General features: G+C 34.9%; 2 protein-coding genes across 2 annotated transcripts in view; one reads left to right on the top strand and one right to left on the bottom strand.

The window, feature by feature from the left end:
* Positions 1 to 8117, top strand: part of LOC129257631 (phosphatidylinositol 4-phosphate 5-kinase type-1 alpha-like) — a 28646-nt gene extending 20529 nt beyond the window's left edge. Inside the window, exon 12 of the mRNA XM_064095925.1 lies at positions 1735 to 8117. Within this exon, the coding sequence (XP_063951995.1) occupies positions 1735 to 2020 (286 nt within the window). The 3' untranslated portion in view covers positions 2021 to 8117. The remainder of the gene's footprint in view (positions 1 to 1734) is intronic.
* A 2420-nt stretch (positions 8118 to 10537) lies between these two features.
* LOC129257632 (transforming growth factor-beta-induced protein ig-h3-like) lies at positions 10538 to 19798 on the bottom strand. The gene is made up of 4 exons (XM_054896006.2): positions 19443 to 19798; positions 14523 to 15126; positions 13408 to 13572; positions 10538 to 12743 (listed from the first exon to the last, which is right to left on the bottom strand). Exons 2-4 carry the CDS (start codon positions 15093 to 15095, stop codon positions 12405 to 12407), a joined length of 1077 nt encoding a protein of 358 aa, XP_054751981.2. The 5' UTR covers positions 15096 to 15126; positions 19443 to 19798; the 3' UTR covers positions 10538 to 12404.
* Positions 19799 to 20031: the final 233 nt, after the last annotated feature.

Below are 20031 nucleotides of genomic sequence, written 5' to 3'. Positions count from 1 at the left end.
CACTGAGCAATTAAATTCTCCCTTCATGTCAGAGTTTTACAATTATTTAAATTCACATGTTCCTAGATATATAGGAATAGCAAAAAAGTGCCAAAGACATGCATCATTATGTGCCCTTATTTAGCTGAAGTTAAATCACACCTCTGTATCCATTGCATCTGCAGTACATTCTGTGTTTACCCGTAGATCAGACCTGATGCCACAGTCACATTGGCAAAACTGTCCAAAGCTATTATCCAATATCAGATCATGAGTCAGTGTGGAGTCGGTTTCGTTGGTGTGACTGTTGCATCACAGTGTAGTGTAGGACAAGATAGCTTTCATTGTATGTTTGGAGCCAGAAGTATGTTACATTTTATATATTTCCTTCTGATTCCCAACATAGAATATGCAATACATGACATATATCCTTTCACTGATTTTGTATCTGGGGGCTTCTAGACAAGTCAGGGAGATGTTTCACCAATATTTGTCATCCGACAGACAAGTTGTCGGATCTGACAGGTTTCCTTGGTTTTGATTGGCTGAGAAGCACAGATGTCTGACTCTTGACTAGTACTTTCTTGCACACATGTGAGGCCTGTCTCATCTTGACAACTTGTCAGCACTGACAACTTACATGAAATGGTCCCCTGGTGTTACCATAACAAATACTTAACCATGTCAATAGTAATACAGAATGAAAGATTTTAGGAACTATTTAGGACTGAGGATATCAAAGAATTAACCCACCATTTCCTTAGCCAGTTTAAGCCATGATGATTTAGACAATTGAAACCATATTGTTTAGAATTTTCTTTATGTTAGATCTGAATAAACATTAGACATGTGACTATAAATAAACTCCCAACAAAAATATTTGTAGATGTCTTGTTACCTTCAAGGTACAAACAAATGAATTTCCAATGCCTGCTACAGGAGAACAGTGATAGGAATTATCAAGTAGATCATTTTTAAGTACCAATCATAGACAGTTTCAGTTGAATATTGAGGGGGTTGGTGAGGGATTTGCTGTGTTTGATGAAATTTATATAAAAGAATATTAATACATATTTGACAAATCATAATTAAAATATCTTTAACTAGAATTATATCTCGGTAAGCTGTCTGAAGTAAGCATTGGATTTAATGATAGAGAAGATTAGGTCTGATATTTGTCTCACATGAACTAGGTAAAGGGATGGTTTCTTTCACTTCATATCATTAATATCTAACTTTCATCGTATGTTATCAATCTCTCATTTGTTAGACTAGGTTTTAGACCAGGTTTTAGACCAGTGTATTCTACTAGAAACAACTAATACCCATGGTTATCCTCTTCTCCCCATCTCTCTCTTTCTTGACCCTTCACCCTTGCCTTATGCCTCAATATATGCTGTCATATGAATTAATTATTTTTTTCTTTATCACAACTTTCACATATGGATAATCTTTGTATTATTTATATCCTATCAATTGACTTCCTCCTGCTTGGCTTGCTCTTTTATTGGTTGCTCCTTGCTTTCTTTGGGTTGCTCCTGTTATCTGTCATGTATGCTCAACCTCTCAACCTGCACGTCTATTATGCACCCCTGCTCCACCTCGACCTCTGCTTGCATATCTTACCCTCTTCTCTGCTCTTGAATGCGGTGACAGGCCGACACTAACAACAATGTTACCCTTCACCCCGAACCCCACCCCAACCACGTCCCCAACCGTGACCACCCCATCTGTTTCCCCTCCCCACTCCTACAGTGGCAGCAGCACGCTTGACACCGGTAGCGAGTCCTCCCCTAGGAAGTCCCATGACCTGATGCATGATTCACCCTACCACCAGTCGGAGTACCAAAGCATCATCCTCAAAGGAAGCCAGGAGAACCTGTCAGAAGGAGGCGCTTTGACTACCGAAAAGGGCGACACAATAAAAGCAGATTTGGATATGAATGGGCATTCAAATCCAGAAAATGAAGGAAGAACTCATGATGCAGATGGAGGAAAAAATGTAGAAATTGATGGAAATGTGGGAAGTGTCTGGCTATGAAGGTCTGGCTGGCACTTCATAGGATTCAATGCCATTGAGCGTTGCTGTGCTACGCGGTTGTCATATTGCAATTTTGTGACTTTAGAAAAAGGAATTGCATCATTTTCAGTGTGGCTAAGGTATCCTCATGTCAGCTATCAAACCAGTGCAATGTGAGTGGATACCTTACGGTCTTTTACGTCGTTCAGTAAGTGTTTGTGCGGAATATTGGTGAAATCAACCTACGTTTGTAAAGATTGTCCTGGTGTCATCCATCACCATGATACTTCAAGAGCAGCCAAGTGCCAGTGGTATTATAGATTGATAGCATCATCAACATGATTAACATTCAAAGTGTGTTTTTAACAAGTGCTCATGAAAAGAAAACATTGAAAGTGCTTAGATGAACCCTTTATCCATGTTAGCATGACACAGACTAACCCTGCATGCCGTTCTCCTTGATATCCAGGCCCATGCATTATCTTGACATGATTATTATGATGGTATATTAGTTCCCCTTTTACCCTTCCCCCTCCGAGTAAGAATGGCTTGCTCATGTTCCTGGCATATTGAGTTGAATATCATGCAACCCTTGAGCCTTGACCTTTATGCTTGATCCAATGCTGACCCCAGTATGACCTTCCTCTGTCCATATTTTTATCATTGATTTCCCCCAAATCATATGTTTACCTAATCCTAACTTCAAGAGCAAGAACAATGTCATTAACAGACCAAACCCTAGGATTAAGAATTCGGATGATATAATTATTATGTGATTGAAGATATTTGTTTATACTTTATATCTGATCGTATTATGGTTAGGTCATGAAATTAATGTTGGAGATTTTTTTTTCTCTTTTCATGTATATAATGATCCTTCATAAGTAAGAAAGGCTTGTATGCACTCTACAAGATGTATTCTGTAGTTGAGTGATATAAGACAGCCTTTATTATGATCCCACTGGAAGCTAAAAGATGAGTATAGTGCTTTATTCTGCAATATACACTTCATAATGCATTTGGCGCCAAATGGTTTACCAGAGACGTTAATGTAACAATGTGTATGGATGATATTAAAGTTGATTTGAACCAGCCTATTTCCATTAATTTTTTTTTTGAAAAATCAGTTAATATTAAAACATGTTTAAAAAAAACATCAATGAGCTTGCCAATATTACTATCATGGCAACACCTTCCTTGCAATCATGATTTAGAGCCACAATGATTATAATTCAGTCAGCACATTTTTTTTCCCGTGACAAATTCTAAGTTTCAGTATGATATTGCATGATGTTTTTTTCAATTGAAGATTTTTGATATTAAGAAAATACAAAATTTGAAGCCTTTGTTTTTGCCCTGTTTTGAGTTTCACTTTATATCACCCCATCCCTCTTTTGTGTTTGTACTCTTTTGAAGAGTACACTCATTTCTACAGACATATACTTTAATAACCCCTTGAAATTTTCTTGCAATGAATATGTTTGTGTGCACTCAATATGATAAACAATAAAATTCGAAGGAGGAAAGACTATGGTAGCTCATCTTCATACTTTGTAAGAACTAATAATTTTACTCATGTCACTTATTTGGATTGGGAATATATTTTTTTAATAAAGGGATCTTAAAAACATACAAGGGCATCAAGGGGACACTGTTTTAAGGAATAATCTCTGAGCGTCTGAAATTAACAAAAAAATTCATGGCAACAATAATCTTAACTTTTTCATTTATTCAGATGATATATGGTTTATAAAAGTAATTCCCTCCTTTATAATAGAAGCCCAAGATGATGTAGCCAAACTTTTTTTATATGATGCCATTGCACAGAAATGTGCTTCAATTCACTTGTTTTTTCATCCTTATAACTCACTGAATTACCCAATGATATTTTTTCTCATTTATCTAAAGGTATCATATATCATTTAAAACTTTAAATTCAAAACAAGAAAATATGATTAAAAGACCACTTTGTTGTCCTTTGATTTTGTATTTGTATATAGAATATTCACAAATATAGATGTATATACTACATTTATTTAATATTTCAGTTGTAGTATTATCAATAGTATTGACTATGTCATTATCTCAAGTATATTTTGTGTACAACCATTTTCTATGAAGATGTTGATGTATTATTTTAGCGTTACTTGTTTATATTGTTTTACCATGTGCAGGCGCATTAAGAATAGGTCAAACAATTATATTGATATGTTTTTCTTTTCCCTTTCTCTAATGCTTTATACAAACTTGTTACCTCTGCAGTATATTTCACTCTGCAATATATTTATTGCACCAAATTTGAAGGATAAAACTGCATTCCATTCTTATATAGCGTGGGAGACTGTGGCAGTCATCTATGGGGGAAAACTGAGCATTGGGTTAACATCTCTGTAGCTTATAATAGAAAGCAGAGTTGTAGTCGAGACTGGCCTTGAGGCCACATTTTGCCAGCCTTGGCGTTGGCCTTTGGCAAAGTCACATGCAAAATGTGTAGAGGAGGTTTTCTCAAGCGACCTTGTGACCCGGAAGTACTGGCCGTGATTTCATCCCTAATATACCGGTATATAGAAAGAGATCACATGGACCTTTGTACATGGATTTTCACTGCATATTCCAACCTGCAAGCAATCAAGAAGTCATGGGGGAGTTACCCTTCGCTCGGGATTATGTTTGGTACAAGCATAATTATGCCAAGTCTGACATTAATACTGTCCCAAGTTTCAGGGTTTTTTGCTGTGATAAGTCAGTCAAACAGCTGAACTTTAATATGGAAAAGCGATCACATGTACTCTCCCAGACAAAGCCTAAAAGGATATTATGCAATCAGCGCCTTGTATGTCTGAATGGTCTGGGAGACAGATCATATATTAAGACTCGTCAGCCAGAAGTCACTACATTTTCGCTTGGAACATAGAAGCATGTTTAATGTGATGTTTGTTGGGGATTTACCCTCTTTAGACCTGTTACGAGTCTAGGACTTGGGATTGTCAAGAATTTCTGCCACCCTAAATAAATGATTATCCTGAGTCGGATTCATGCTTTCTGATTTTTTTCATAACAGCCTTATGCAAATTGCTTGCGATTTAACATCCCCATAATTTTGGACTTTTCTGTCCCTTTAATCTTTGAAAGAAATATTGTTACTTTTAACTGCCCCCGATGTTTGCATTCTATGAGAATGGGTCAATCTCTGAACAGCCATATTGAGCTGTGTATTAATTGTGTTGTACAGGAGTAACGAGTCTGTTTTTATGTGCCACATGATTGTGATAACCAAAGCAATAAAATGGATAAAGCATTGTGATCAATCTCTATTCAAACTGTACAGGCTCTCGCTGTGTGAAAGGATAATTAGATCAAATGTGGTTATTGTATTTGTAGTGCTTTCTAAATAGTCAAATTGTTATGTTAATTGTTTGGATTCACTTTGATGCCAGATTTATTTCAAAGTTTTGAAAGAATTCATATGAATTTTAAGAATTTTCTGTGTATTGTAGTTCTCTCGCCAGGTAAAAAATCTTGGGGATGATAACTCATGTCTGAACCCCCCTCCCCCCTTCAGGAAAATTTTGGGATCAGTTCATTGCTGATACATTTTCTTTTAATATGGTCAGTTGTGGGGATGTTGTTATGCTTTATTATACACAGGATAGTTAAAATGATTATTATTATTGTCAATTACCATAAAAGTCTAGTTATGCATAAAAATATTAGCTTTTAACCTCAGGCTCAGCATACCCCCTCCCCTCCTGCCTTCGCTTGCAAGTTGCATCTTTACCACTAACATACATGTACATCTTCCACTGCTTGGGAAGCTCCATAGACTGCCTAGTAATGGCTCCTAATTGTGGCTAATAACCTAAGAAAGACATTAGCTTAAAGGGAAACACTAACATTTTCATGTTAATATACGGTAATTATAGGAAGATCAAGTAATTAGAAAAGTAATTTATGCCCACTTGTGATTTGTTGAAAATCAAGTTGTATTTGATTGCGAATTTAAAGCAAAAAATGATTTGATTCAATGTAATTTAACCTTTGAACTCATTGTAAGATAGTAATCTCCAGTAATCTTTGCCTGATTGAAGCTATGAAGTCTTTGTTTAGTCTTTACATTTGACCAGCCATTCCAAGTATGTGCCAGTCTTTTAACATATGCAATAATACATCAATTTATTACAATTGTAATGTTTTAATTATCTACATTTGACTGTATTACATCGGATTGGACATGTAAAATAATACTTTTCTGGTTTGTGATAACTGATATAGAGTTAATTATTCTGTAGGCACTTGAAATATTACTTCATTATATTTTATAGAACAAGTAATGCCTATTGAAGCATATCGTTAACCTATTCTGTGACTTGTTCATATATTGGGAAGAAACTAGCCATTGCTGTCTTGGGATCCAGCCATAGGGCTATGATAATTTGTGAGCAGAGAACTTAATACTCTCTAGGATGCATGTGTGCAAGAAAGTACTTTTCAAGTTAACCAAAATACATCCACATTATTGTAGACCTTCAAACACCGACCAAAGATAATAATTATTGTCTATTGGAATATTTTGTAATTTAGACATGATCCCCCCATAAATCTACAAAACTTAAGTGATAAGGTAAAGATTTGAGATAAAATAAAGGCTGTGAAGATGGTTGTCCCCCCAGTGATTAATTGTCAATACTGTAAACATGTACATATATGTTGACAAGATGTTGGCACTAACTTACTCTTATCCATTGAAAATGAAATGGTATGTCAGTAAATAATTACTTTCAAGATTCTCTAATGTAAGTTGCATCAGTGGATTTGTTTGATAAAGTTTCTCTTTGTAGGTCAAAATATTCGACCTGGACCATCTTTAGAAGATCTTTCCATATGACAAATATTTGTTGGACTAACTCTGTTTGGGGTTTTAAAGTAATTTTGTTGGTGACAGTTTCGGTAGTGTACTCCATCCTCTGTTCGCCTCTTCTCCAAGTATTATTTCCTGTAGGCCATGAATTTGTATTTTGTAGTCTGTGACTTTGTGTCAAGTTTGTAGAAGCGCAAGAGTTCAAAGTTGAGTGTGTCATGTAAATAATTGTACATTTAAAAAACCAGGGGACAACAGACAGAATGCATCGTTTCTCCTCTCTGTCTTCAATTATGGTGCACATTTGTATGTAAGCAATGTAAAGTGTATAAATAAAATCAAAACGGCTGGACTCGATGCAGAAAAAATGGATGGAAGGTGGGGAGGGTTTAATACTGTGATGAATTAACTACCCCTGTAGAGTTGGGTGGTATATATTTAATATATTGTTATTAACTTTGTCAAAACAGTAATGTGGTGATACAATGTCGGTTGATTTTTTTTTGTCAGGACTTAATTCCGTAAGGAATACACAAGTAATATTTATGCTTTAACACTATCAGTAGACTTAGAAATCCAAATATGTGTATCTCAGAATTGTGCCAACGCTGTCATCAATATTAAAGACTTTATTTATGAGCTTTCATGAGAAATGAATGTATTACAAAACAATAAAACATCATGGTAGTAATGTACTTGCAGCCTGAAATGACACCAAAGCTACTTTAATATGGATAGGCTATTGCATTCATAAGTGGTTAGTGGCAGTCATTTGACATCAGTTGGAATAAATGTAATGAGAAGAAAAAAGAAAATATAAACAAAGTGTTATTGATTGCATTTGCTCAAATGTCCAAACCTTTAAGTTGTCTTATTTTTAAGTGATTTCTTACAAATTAAATTAAATTAAATGCAAAAGATGTGATTATTGTAAAATATGGATGAAACATAATAATGTTATACCGATGTTATTACGATGCGAACAGTAGACCAACCTTCCATAATGTGTAGTACTTCTATATCAATTATGCTAGCTTTTTTTTATAGTTTTCAGCATCCATTTCTCATGAAAGCTATTAATTGTAAAGGAAAACATTTCTTTTAAAGTACATTATTATTTGAATAATGAATATGATGCCAATAATCAAAATGTTAATGCCTGTCATTTTTTTCTTTGTTTTAGAATGACTAGTATCTGTAGCACAAAAATCTGCATGATCAATCCATGCAAAGAATAAATTGTATTACCACTTTATCAAATTTATTAGTTTTCTGCAGATTTGTTTTTGCGTTGTGTGTCACAGTATTGGTAAACAGGATTACATAATCCAATTTTAAGGAGAATAAAACTCTGGGAACAAATAAGCTTATGTGAAAACAAAAATAACGGAAACAATTCAACAAAAGTTTTAGGAAACTTGAATAAAAAATAAGTCATGAGCATTTGAATATTAACATCACTAATGATGTGGGTATCTTTTCATTTGCAATGCAACCATCATTTAATACGTCAGTTAGTACAACTCCCCGATTACCTTAATACATATTTTACTTAAATTGTCACTTCATCAAGTCTATTCATAAATAAGGTATTTTTTTCATCTGAGGACATGGGTTCCAATAAATCATGGACAGACTTTGTAATATTAAAAGAATGAGCGAAAATTGATTTTTTGGGGGTACATTTTCAGTGTACAAAGGAGAGAGTTGTTCTTTGACATCAACAATCTTGGTCACATTGCCAATCAGTATCTCCATAGCCCTAGTGATATCAATATTTAAATGCTCATAACTTTGTCCAATTGTTCTGGAACTCTCATTGATTCTCATTCTCTGATTTCTCTGTTTTAAGGGTTTCTTCTCCTTTAAGTATATTTTCTTTTTATAAATGAAGAGGTCAAACTTGCTATTGTACCTGGCATGTTATTATGTAATAGCTTGAATGAAAAACAAAATGAAATCTAAATACAGTGAAACCTGTCTACAATGACCACAAAAGAAGATTAGAGAAGTGGTCTTAATGAGCAGGTGATCTTTATTGCCGGATTTCTGTATTCATGTTTCCATTCATTCAAGGGAAACCAAATTTGTGGTCTATATTGACAGGTGGCTGCTGATGTGAGTTATACTGTAATTATATCATAGTAACTGATTGTTGTAAACTAAAAAGCAACTGAAAACCAAGGAACGCTGAAAAAAAAGTGACCAACATAAATAGGCGCATATGGGCGAATGATATCATAAAGAGAATACCCATCCAATGACAGAATTCCTTCTTATAATACTGGGCAATTAACTCATTCATTGCCGTATGCAGAAATTTGTGGTGCAAGATGTCCAAAAATAATTTCTAAGAAACTCAAAAGGCCTATTTTTTTTTGGGGGGGGAATGCCCTTGCCCGCCTGAGTTATACAGGCTTATACTACATCTCTCTTCCCTTTTCTTCCTCTTTTTGGGGGGTATTTTTCCACTATTTCACTACCCAAAAAATCATGGGGGGGGGGCGGGATGGTCACACCCTGTAGTGATGTACCTGTCCCTGACAATGATGAAAATACTCATCGATCAGTAAACAAAATTTATTCAATTAGATATAAAAAATACAATCAAGTAATTATCTGATCATAATGCTGGTCTCAGACTCTGACGATGTTAGCATGACACTACACTCCAACATCAAGATGTACATTAATACATAGAGTATGTTTGCACCCATGGTCTTATACTCAAACTCTTCACTTTCCCCTCCCCCTCACATATTGTTCTCCTTTCCTGTCTCATCCTCCTTTTTCATATTTATTTATTACCTGTGGTATAACAGTGAAACTGCATAAACTCAAAGGCCCGTATTCTGAAGTCAGGTTTAACTAAGACCACTGTCTAACTCTCTGCTAAAATTCTGGGAAGCCAAAAGTGTCAAATTTTTTATCAAGTTGTATGTTTCTTATGTTTACTGTGCTCTTTCCTGATTCATCGATGGTAAAGACGATCATTTATTTTTACTTCCTACACAATTATGAATGATTTGAGAGCCAAATGAGCTAAAATATTATATCTCTACTGTTAGTGATTTATGTAACAATTGGCTGTCCATACTTAAACCACAACTTTAAACCTGAGTTTAAGTTAAACCTGACTTCAGAATACGGGCCAAACAGTCATAGCATTTTGAAATTTGGCAATGATGATCAGTGGTACAGGTAGGACTGATGGATTGTATCATAATGTAACATTTTACTAAACCAAATAAAGTATTGTTCATCGATACTCCATAAGAAGATTGTCTATCAAGGTATATTTCTAGAAAAATGCTTTAAATATTAAATTTCACAATTTTTTTTAAAGAAGTCGAACCATGCTTTACATTGAGCAAAAACAAAGCTATTCAAGTTTCACATAATACGACATCAAATGAAAAACAAGGATCGCTTGACACCAATCCACTTATTTGTATACAGCCCATGTTAATAGTCCTTAACTGTTTGATATTTCTTGGAAACATTGCAAAATACTTCAACATGCTGTAACTTTGTTGCTTACCATTTACTTTTGATGTGATTTTCACTATTGGTCTTAGTTTCATAGACTGTTTAATAATTGTATGTTGATTCAACATCCATGTAATTATATACTTTCTTGGTTGACTAGAAAATTCATAACACTCCACTGACAACAGATGTACAGTAACAAAAATCTTGTCTTTAATGAAAACGTAAACAAAAATATAGAATCTTGTAATTGAAGATTGTCAAACCATAATCATGATTAGATTAAGCTCTTGTGCATATTGCAATATGCTCCTGTTTTTGTTTAGTATAGGTTAGTACTGAAGATATAGCGTTTATCTCTTCATAATACATGTACATTAATACTTTATTCCTCACATCAAATGAAAGACACTTTCGTATTAACGGTAACATATTGCATAATTTTTTTCTATTTTTTGTTAAAAGTTTTTCATAAAATATATAGAACTCTATAGATTCCCATGATTTAAATCAATTTTAACTAAAATTCAGTATTAAATTGAAAAAAAAACCTACATTTATGCTAGATTAAAGAGTTATTACTTTGTCACTAATGATTTTTTTTCTCGAATATTTCATGTTGCTGGTCTAAACTGCAATACACCATTACAGTATAACTGTGAAACTTAATGTTATGGTGGTGGGTGGGTGATTTGTAAAGCTCTAAGACATTTATGGATTTCTTCAAGAAAAAGTGCAACTTTCCATGAATTTAAACATTCTAGTCAAGAAGTGTACCTATGTTCATATTAGTTCTTTCTGAATATATCAATTTCCCTGACTTGTAAGATTGAAAAAGAAATGCATACCAGTACTACATGTATCATATTAAAATATGGTCGAACATAAAACATATGGTTGCCCTTAAATTCCATAAAAAATAAAACTTAAAACTTTAAAAGCTACAATTACATAGTAAGAATTCTACACAATGATTTCCCTCTTAGATATCAAAACATTTAGCCTGTTATTCAACATCTATGCTTCTCATATTTCTTCTTTTTTTTGGCATTAATAAAAAAACAGTAGATGCTTTAAGATTGTCTTACAAATCACAATCCTGGCTTTAAAAAATGAACAAAATATATATGTAATGGATAAAAGAGGGATGCAACAAACGTATAAGGCAAGAATATACAAAAAAAATATAGAGAGCTGCAAAGACAATTACATTTGAAAAAGCATTAAATGATTTATCAAAAGACACTTTCATTTTAGGATGTGTATACTGGGTAAACATTGTAATACATACAGTATGAAACAAAAGTCAAACACTCCTATAAACCTACAAAAAATATTCTGTAATATTTTGAAACAAGCCCAAATTCCACCTTGTGACAAACAAATTCAACTTTGTTATCTTTTTTTATAAGTACATTAAAAAGTAAGCAAGCATCAAAATCAACAGCAAAAGATCTCCAGCAATAACACCACACCACTACATGTATACATTCTGCAGTTTGAGTGATCATCTTGCATTTCTATATTTTCTAGATGCTGTCGAAAATGTAGAATGATCTTTAGTTGTATGTTTTTAGCAAGCCTGCCTGTCAAGGAAAGATTGAATTATACCTGGTCGGTATTGCAGGTCGGTAAAAACTAGCAAGTCACATTGTCAAGCTGCTTGATTATAAGATATTCAAAATTATCACTTAAGTTCAATACTATCTGAGAACAACACAAATTCAATGAAACATCCCTTTAATTTTTATATTTTATGGCACATGTGTATATTACAGCACAAACAGAAAATAAAGGCACATGAAAATCTCCAAGGCAAATGAGATGGGCATTGAGGCCAGTCAAAATGGCATCTGCAGCCATGGCCTTCAATGGTCTTGGTTTCACTCAAGCCCTGATGCAAGTTACTTGATTAAAAACTGCATGCACATGACTGTTATGACATAAACATGTTTTTTTTTTTTATCACATTACAAAGCAATTCCAAATTCACATTAATTCAATATCAAGGACTTTGAACAGAGATATTTACTCATTGGACATAAGATGGTTAAGGGATCAAGGGAACATGACGCCATCCAATTCATGTACCACCCCATTGGTCACAGTTGTATCAAAATTCACCACCATCTTCCCTTCAGCGGATACCCCACCTGCCCCTTTCTGGAAGTAGATGGTAGAACCTTCCAAGGAAGGGCGCTGGAAATCCTCATAGATGGCTGCACTGTAGTAGGACCCTACCATTACGTGATAGGTAAGGACTTGTTGGAGGATTGTGGTGTTCTTCAGTAGCTCCTGTTGGGCTTTGCTTAGTTTTTCAAAGGCACCATTGTTGGGTGCCAGGAGGGTCAGAGGCTTGAAGTCTGGGGTCGATATGGCAAGGGTGAGGTTGGCCGTCTGAGAAGATATATATGTACAAGAAAAAGGAAATGTGATCTGTTAGGAACACATCATCCATACCACTGCATACTATAATTAGATCCTTGTGTCACTAAAGTCATTGAATTTAAAGTTTGGCAATATTTTGTGAAAAGTTACATGCACGCCATCATGATGCAAAGGTGGGCCGATGATGTCATATCTCCATTTTCCTTGTTCTTATTTATAACATGAAATCATAATTATTTCATATTTTCATGCATGCATGCATAATATGTCTCCATTGTGACTAAATAAGTTTTAGTGCTCAGTGATTATTTGTTTTCTTGTCTTGTCTTCCTGTTGATACCCACAATCATAAAAGATAATTATTATTGCAAGTTGAATGAGGAAAAAGTTGAAGAATATACAATTTCATCTTATAAAATAGTAACAAATAAGTGGGGATATGATGTCATCAGCTTGCTGAATGAATATATTCATGAAGACATGCAGAAAACTTTCTCATCAAGGAGAAACTTAAAAATGTCATAACTTTGTCATTCCTTGTCAAATTTTTGAGATTTTCAGTGATTTGTTTGTCTGATTGTATAATTTTTTTACTCTACCTGCACAAATCACATAATGTCCAGCATGGAGTACCCACTCTCCAACCTAAAAAAATAGTTAACATGATACATACCTCAAGAGCAGAATAGAGGGAGCTGTATTTGGGCTCTAATTCAAAGTATCTGGCCAAGTTTGATCCAGTAGGTATCGGGTACATAACCCTGTCAATGATGTGGACAATTCCATTACTAGCCGTCAGATCAAACTTTGTGATAGGAGAACCACTCGCTGTCTTCACCTAGAGAAAATAAAAACACCATTTGTTCGAGTGTAAGCACAGTTAAGTCACATATGCCAACGTTATATAATTCACATAATTGTTGGAGTTGGAGTAGAAGCAATTTTGCAGATTGCAAGTTATTTACTACTTCCAAGTCAAATTTCTCTTTACTCAAAGAGATTTATGTTGTCCTAAGAGATTGGTCTTGGGCGGATTAAATAGAATCATTGATAATAAAGAACTGTCCCGACTGCCCTGCCTGATAAAATACTTTTTGATAGTTGGATCTTCCTTAAAACAGTGCACACAAAAAAAAAACGTTATCACTGCTGACTGATTTTTTTACAGAGCAATGGGAAGATATTGCAACCTGATGACTGAGCATAGCATTTCTGTAAATTTTGGAACCACAGAATAAATAAATTTTAATTTCTCAAGAAAAAAAAGTATATACATGTATGTAGTACAGTACAAAAATTACAAGTGTAGATACCAGTCAATCAGTCTGAAGACAATCAACAACTTTTTTTTTAAATTTCAATTCAATTTTCAAATAAGCCTAAAATGTGGAGTTGTTGCAATAACTCCATGCCTAAATGCCTAAACTGCTACATTTCACTTTTAAAGCGGTGAAAAGCGTATCTTTAATTTCAATAAATCCCCCCAAAAGTGCATGTCCATTCTAATTCATTACTGCATGTGTCAGGATTTAAACTAAAATGTGTTTTATTGGATAAATTTACAGATTTTACATCTACCCAAACATAAACTATGTCTATATAATATTGGCTTATAATCATTGTTTCAACATGTATGACTATGACTAGTAAATGACAACAAATGAAAGGGTGATTTTGACAATCCTGATCAACCAAATCTCTGAATCAGCCATTAGCCCAGGGTTCTACATGGTAGGTTGGACTTTCAAGCTGAAACTTCAACTTGAAGATCCTGAACATTATGCATACCGTGCTACGCCCTCCTGAATCCACCAAATAAGAGTCAAGTTGGATGGGCTGAAATTGCCACTGGGGAGTGGGCTTAAAAGGCGGAGATGGGTACAAAGAATAAACAACTGTATTCTCGTTCTTGCTGATGTCATGACCAAAATAAACCCCTGATGCAACATGATACTGCAAAATCTGATTTCTGCCCCAGACATCTGCCAGTGCCGCCTTCACCGCCGAGGAGCTGTGACTATACGCATCATCTGAGAATGCGAAAACGGTCACTTTATTCCCGGAACCATGCAGCGTGTCATTCAACCAAGATGTGTTAGAGGCAAACTCCGCAAATTTGGTGGCAAGGTTTTTTCTAGCCACCTCCAGCACATCAGGAACCGCCTCAAAAATTGGCTTGTAGTGGCTCTTTCTCTCAAGAGATTTAGCTGGCTGTATTGAGAATGCTTTGATTACACGCGGAAGTGATGGATCGAAATTGCTCGGGACAGCTTCCCGCGGCTGAGGCTTGACTCTTGCATGAATGCTAGCAATGCCTCCAACCAATGTCAGCAACATCACACAGGAGATTGAGTACTTCATCTTGAATGAAATGTCCTCTCTAATCGTTCTTCTGTGATTGTAAACAAGAACCATTTGGGGAAAGTTTTACTTCTAGAGGCATTTTGGGGTAAACGTTGGGATCTGGGGGGTGTTTCAAAAAGTATGACTAGTTAAAGTCACACTTAAATGCCGACGCGTACATGATATGCAATGAGCAATCTTATTGATCAATACACAGTAGTGCGCGTCCTCTTCGCATGATCTGACCAATGCGGTCATGCCTTTTATACCGTACGCAACTAGACATTTAAGTGCGACTCTAAGTCATACTGAAATCTTTTTGAAACACCCCCAGGTCTGTTTCACACAATTTTTATGTGTTGAATCTGATAAGACCAGTTTCTAAGCCGATTTCTCATGTTTTGACCACCTAATTTGCATAAACAAAATGGTTGCCAAATTGACCATTCAGAATCTTTTTACTACAATATTCTTTCATAATATTCAATTTCACATATAACATGGATTATTTTAATCAATTTGATATTTCAATTTTTACCTGTACATATGTACTCTTTAATGGAAGTAAATAAACGAATGAATAATGCAAAATCCTGTATACATAACATGTACCATTCAAAAATATTTCTTACCGTTATTTCTATTTGGGGATAATTAATTATGCAAATTTATGAATATTTTGCAATATTGTGCTATAATTTGATAAATTCAGCTCAAAAGTTAATTATTTTGGTACAAATTACATTCACATCATATGAATAATTGTACGGCACTCAAAATAAAATATCACAGTCAATGCTTATAAAATGCATATTATTGTTCTTTGAATTTCATATGTATTTCTGTGTATTTTCTACCATTTGTTTTGTACTTGTTTTGTTACAAGATCTTTTAACAACTGCTTATCAATGTCAGTCAATTATTAAGCTTCAATGTTTAAATTACTCAATAATCAATTTTACCACAAATTTTAATTTGTATTCAGCAACAAACACATACACAAACATGCACCCACACTCACACTGTCTGCACAGAAAGCAATTATGATTGCAAGGTACATTAGGCATGCCAAATATTAAAAAAAAAACACTGATGTTGATCCTATTTAATCACAGTAATGATCAACTTCCATGAACCTAAAACAAAGAGTTTATAAATTGATAAGCTAATAATCAATACTGAAATTAGATTTCTTGTATTAGATTATATTCAATCCATCATGTCCATAGTTAGAAAATAGATACTTCAGTAACAATCAAGTAATCATGTGATTTATGCAGTGTAATATATATTACCAATCAGATATGAGCATCAATACATTGTTAATACCCTTGTAGCAAAATTATATCTTTAAGATTGTTTCAGTTCCCATCAGATCTGCAATCATTGCAGCTAACCAAGGAACAACTTGCAATCAAGGCAAGGGGTCTCTATTGCTGGTTTATTCACTCAATTTCTCGGTCATTAGCCTGCTTTTGAGTTTTTCCTTTTGCTGAGGTTGCATTTCCCCCGAGTGAACTACCAAAGTGATTGCTGAAGAGTATACAGTGCTTCTATCCACTCCTTGCAAGATTAATTTTACAAATGATAATACAGAATAGAAAATGATAAAAACATTATGGGCAAAAACAAGCAAGTTTGCAGCCCAGCTGGTGCTGAGTACATGTTCAAACCATGAACTCGTTGGTTGGTGCCTGGTGGTGATTTTTTTACCTGATTGCTAAGAAAGCATGAATGCTTGTAAACTAAGATTGAAAAGTTCCTGGTGTTGTGTAAGGACGGAAGATGATTTTAGTGACTGGTTTAAGGTAACTTTATAGAAGTGCGTCATTTTGTTTTGTCATAAGCAATCACTTTGGTTATGAAGAGGGTAACTGTAGAGAAAGGGATTTCCTGGCTCTATAATCGAAGAAATTCTCGACCTAGACTTTGATGATGATATTGCAGACTCACAAGCAGCCTATCAGAGCTAAGAAAGCTATTGGATGCAGTGGGGGATAATGCTGGACAAAAGAAAGGGATTGATAATAATTCATTATAGAAGACCAAATATGTCAGGAACCCATCATCCTCCAAAAAATATCTCCAAAAAGCTATCCTATGAAGAATTCATCTACATGTTTATAGGCCTACAATAGTAGTTTGATAATACCTTGGTCACATTTGCTCTACGGCGGCCGTACGGCGAGTCGAAAACAGCCGTTTTATTCATTTTTACTGAAACCACCTATATGTAGCTGGTACAAACAAATGTTAAAACGGCTGTTTTCGACTCGCCGTACGGCCGCCGTAGAACAAATGTGACCAAGGTATAAATGACCAAGGGGAAACACATGAAATTAATTGCAGTATTTGAAATAAAAGTCTGGTTTTCTCTACAGATCTGTGACATGAGGATTGAACAGGTCTCAAGAACACAAAGTTGATTACTTGGATACAAACTGCTTCCGCAGAATACTTGGATGGCTTAAAAGAAAGATGACTTTCATCTATCTGCCATACCAACCAAGCCATCTTGTGGAACCCAGGTAAGGGAGGAGACTGGTAATTGATCATTCAAATGTGGATAGGAATGACTTGATAAACTGGTCAAAGATAGATCAAAGTGGAGGTAGCTTGCTGCCTCATTAGATGGATGATTGGGAACCCTAAAGAGGACAGGAGCATTACTACATTGTAAACAATTATTATGTGGAGATCAGATGCACATGAAATCCCTCAATGAAGTTAGTCCAATGAGTAAAAGTCGGCATTGGAAGTACATAGGATCAGTAAACTGTTCATTGTGGAACTATCAAATTGTTCGATGTGGACCTTCAGAACATCACAGCCTGGCTTTAATAGGTCTACTTGACAGTCAAAATGAAAAATTAGTTGATTTATGTGGGTTTAGTTCTGAGAAGTGTAACCAAATTGTGACAATTTGACCAGCATAATCGAGAAAAACAAATGTTTTCACTTCATACTGCTAAAAGACACTAAATGTATACTGTAGACCTTATGTTGGACAGGGGAAACATAATCACCAAAGGATATTGAATGCAACTGATTGGGTAAATCATTTATAAGGAATGGAATACCAGTACACAGTATTTTCGTGATTTAGATTTTAGTATTTATCATCTAAAATTCTAAATATGAATGATGTATCTCATTAAATCAAGAAATCACAATTTAGTATTAAAATTTAATAAATTAATAAACACCGTCGCTTTGAATATAAACATGCTCATGAAATTCGTAGGATCACCACCAGTGTGCTTTTTAATGGGAAGGCCCCCTTGAATTGCAAGCATACGGTATTACTTTGTATGCAGATCTGGGTGTGGGTGCAGTATGTCACTGAAAAAAATACAAATTAAATGTTGAAAAAAGCATCATTAAATAATTAAATCATTGAAGCTAATTATTTTTCTGTCATTAAAAGTTGTAAAAAGCATCATTAAATCATTGAAGCTAATTAATTTTCTATCTTTGATATAATATGCTTTGACAGATCTCATAACATACCTGGGGCCATTTCATAAAGCTGTACGTAAGTTAAAACGACTTTAAGACTGACAGGTGATCCTTTCTTGTGGTAAATTGTACACACCAAGTGCACTCTTAAAACTTACGAACAGCTTTATGGAACAAATGGTAAAATACAAATAATTAAGAGGAACAATAAAAAACATTAGTATTGAGTGTGATATATCTTAGCCCTGGCCAGAAAATTATTTATAATGCTGTGAAGGCTACTGTACCCAAAATAATAAACATTTGAGCTGAATTTATAAGTGATAACATAACATTGCAAAATATGCATAAATTTGCACATAGACTCATCTATAGAAAAGGTCGAGATAAAAAAATCATGAAAATTAACCAATTTTTCACGAATGATGCAAATTATGTACATGTATGCTGGGGCCCTAGGGGCCGTTTCATAAAGCTGTTCATAAGTTAAGAGTGTCTTTAAGAACGACTGGTGAACCTTCCTTACATGCTAAACCATCGTCAATATTTTGGTGCATACCATTTACCACAAAAAGGATCACCAATCATTGCCTTTATGAAACGGCCCCCAGCCCAGGATACATGATGATAATGAAAGCTAATTTTCAGAAAGAATCTTATTAGAAAGAAGATCATAAATGGTCAATTTGGCAGCCATTTTCGTTATGCAAATTATAGGTGGTCAAAACTTGAAAAACCAGCATGATCAGCATGGGACTGAAATTGAAAGAACGGATTTTATTTAATACTTTATGGTAGACTAACTAGGCCTACTCTGTTGTGGTATATTGTAGACAGTTTTTGAGTTTGATCAGATTCAGCACACTGGAATTGTGTAAAATACTTATTACGGTTCCAAACTTTTACCCCAAAATGCCTTTAGAAGTTTATATAGGCCTCTTTTTCCAGAATGGCTCCAGTCTATTGTAGTTATTTCACAGAAGAGGACGTTTGGGTAGAATATCAGAACTCCGAGACTCCTTGAACTTGCTGGCTCCACCCCGCTGGACGTCGTGTACATGTGACCAAATATTGTCATGTGATTTTTCACGTGACACATCCAGGGTCTCATTTTAGGTCCTCATTTTACAAAACAGTGCAAATGAGGGAACCGATGACATCAACCCCCACCATCCAGTACTTTTTTATGTGTTATAGTATTTGAAAAATATTTTTCTTATCGTTGTGAAACAAAGTTTGATTCCGAAGGCATCTTCGAAACTGGAGAATTGACATTGTTGTGGTTTGTTGGAGAGTCTCGTTATTGTAAATAAGACCCGGGGGGGCCACTTCCATTGACGAGTGGATACCATGCGCGACCACGGGGTCTTGAAAAGCACCCTAAACACGTATTTTCCATATTCTGAAAATGCACCCCTTAACAAGTATTGGCGTGTGAAACCTGGCTTACCCTTAACAAGTATTGGAAACAAATACTAGTACTATTGGCAGGTAT

The sequence above is a fragment of the Lytechinus pictus genome, chromosome 3 (genome assembly GCF_037042905.1).
Source record: "Lytechinus pictus isolate F3 Inbred chromosome 3, Lp3.0, whole genome shotgun sequence".
NCBI lineage: Eukaryota > Metazoa > Echinodermata > Echinoidea > Temnopleuroida > Toxopneustidae > Lytechinus > Lytechinus pictus.
Note: the sequence above shows the minus strand (reverse complement) of the source record. Positions and strands in the feature narration are given on the sequence as shown.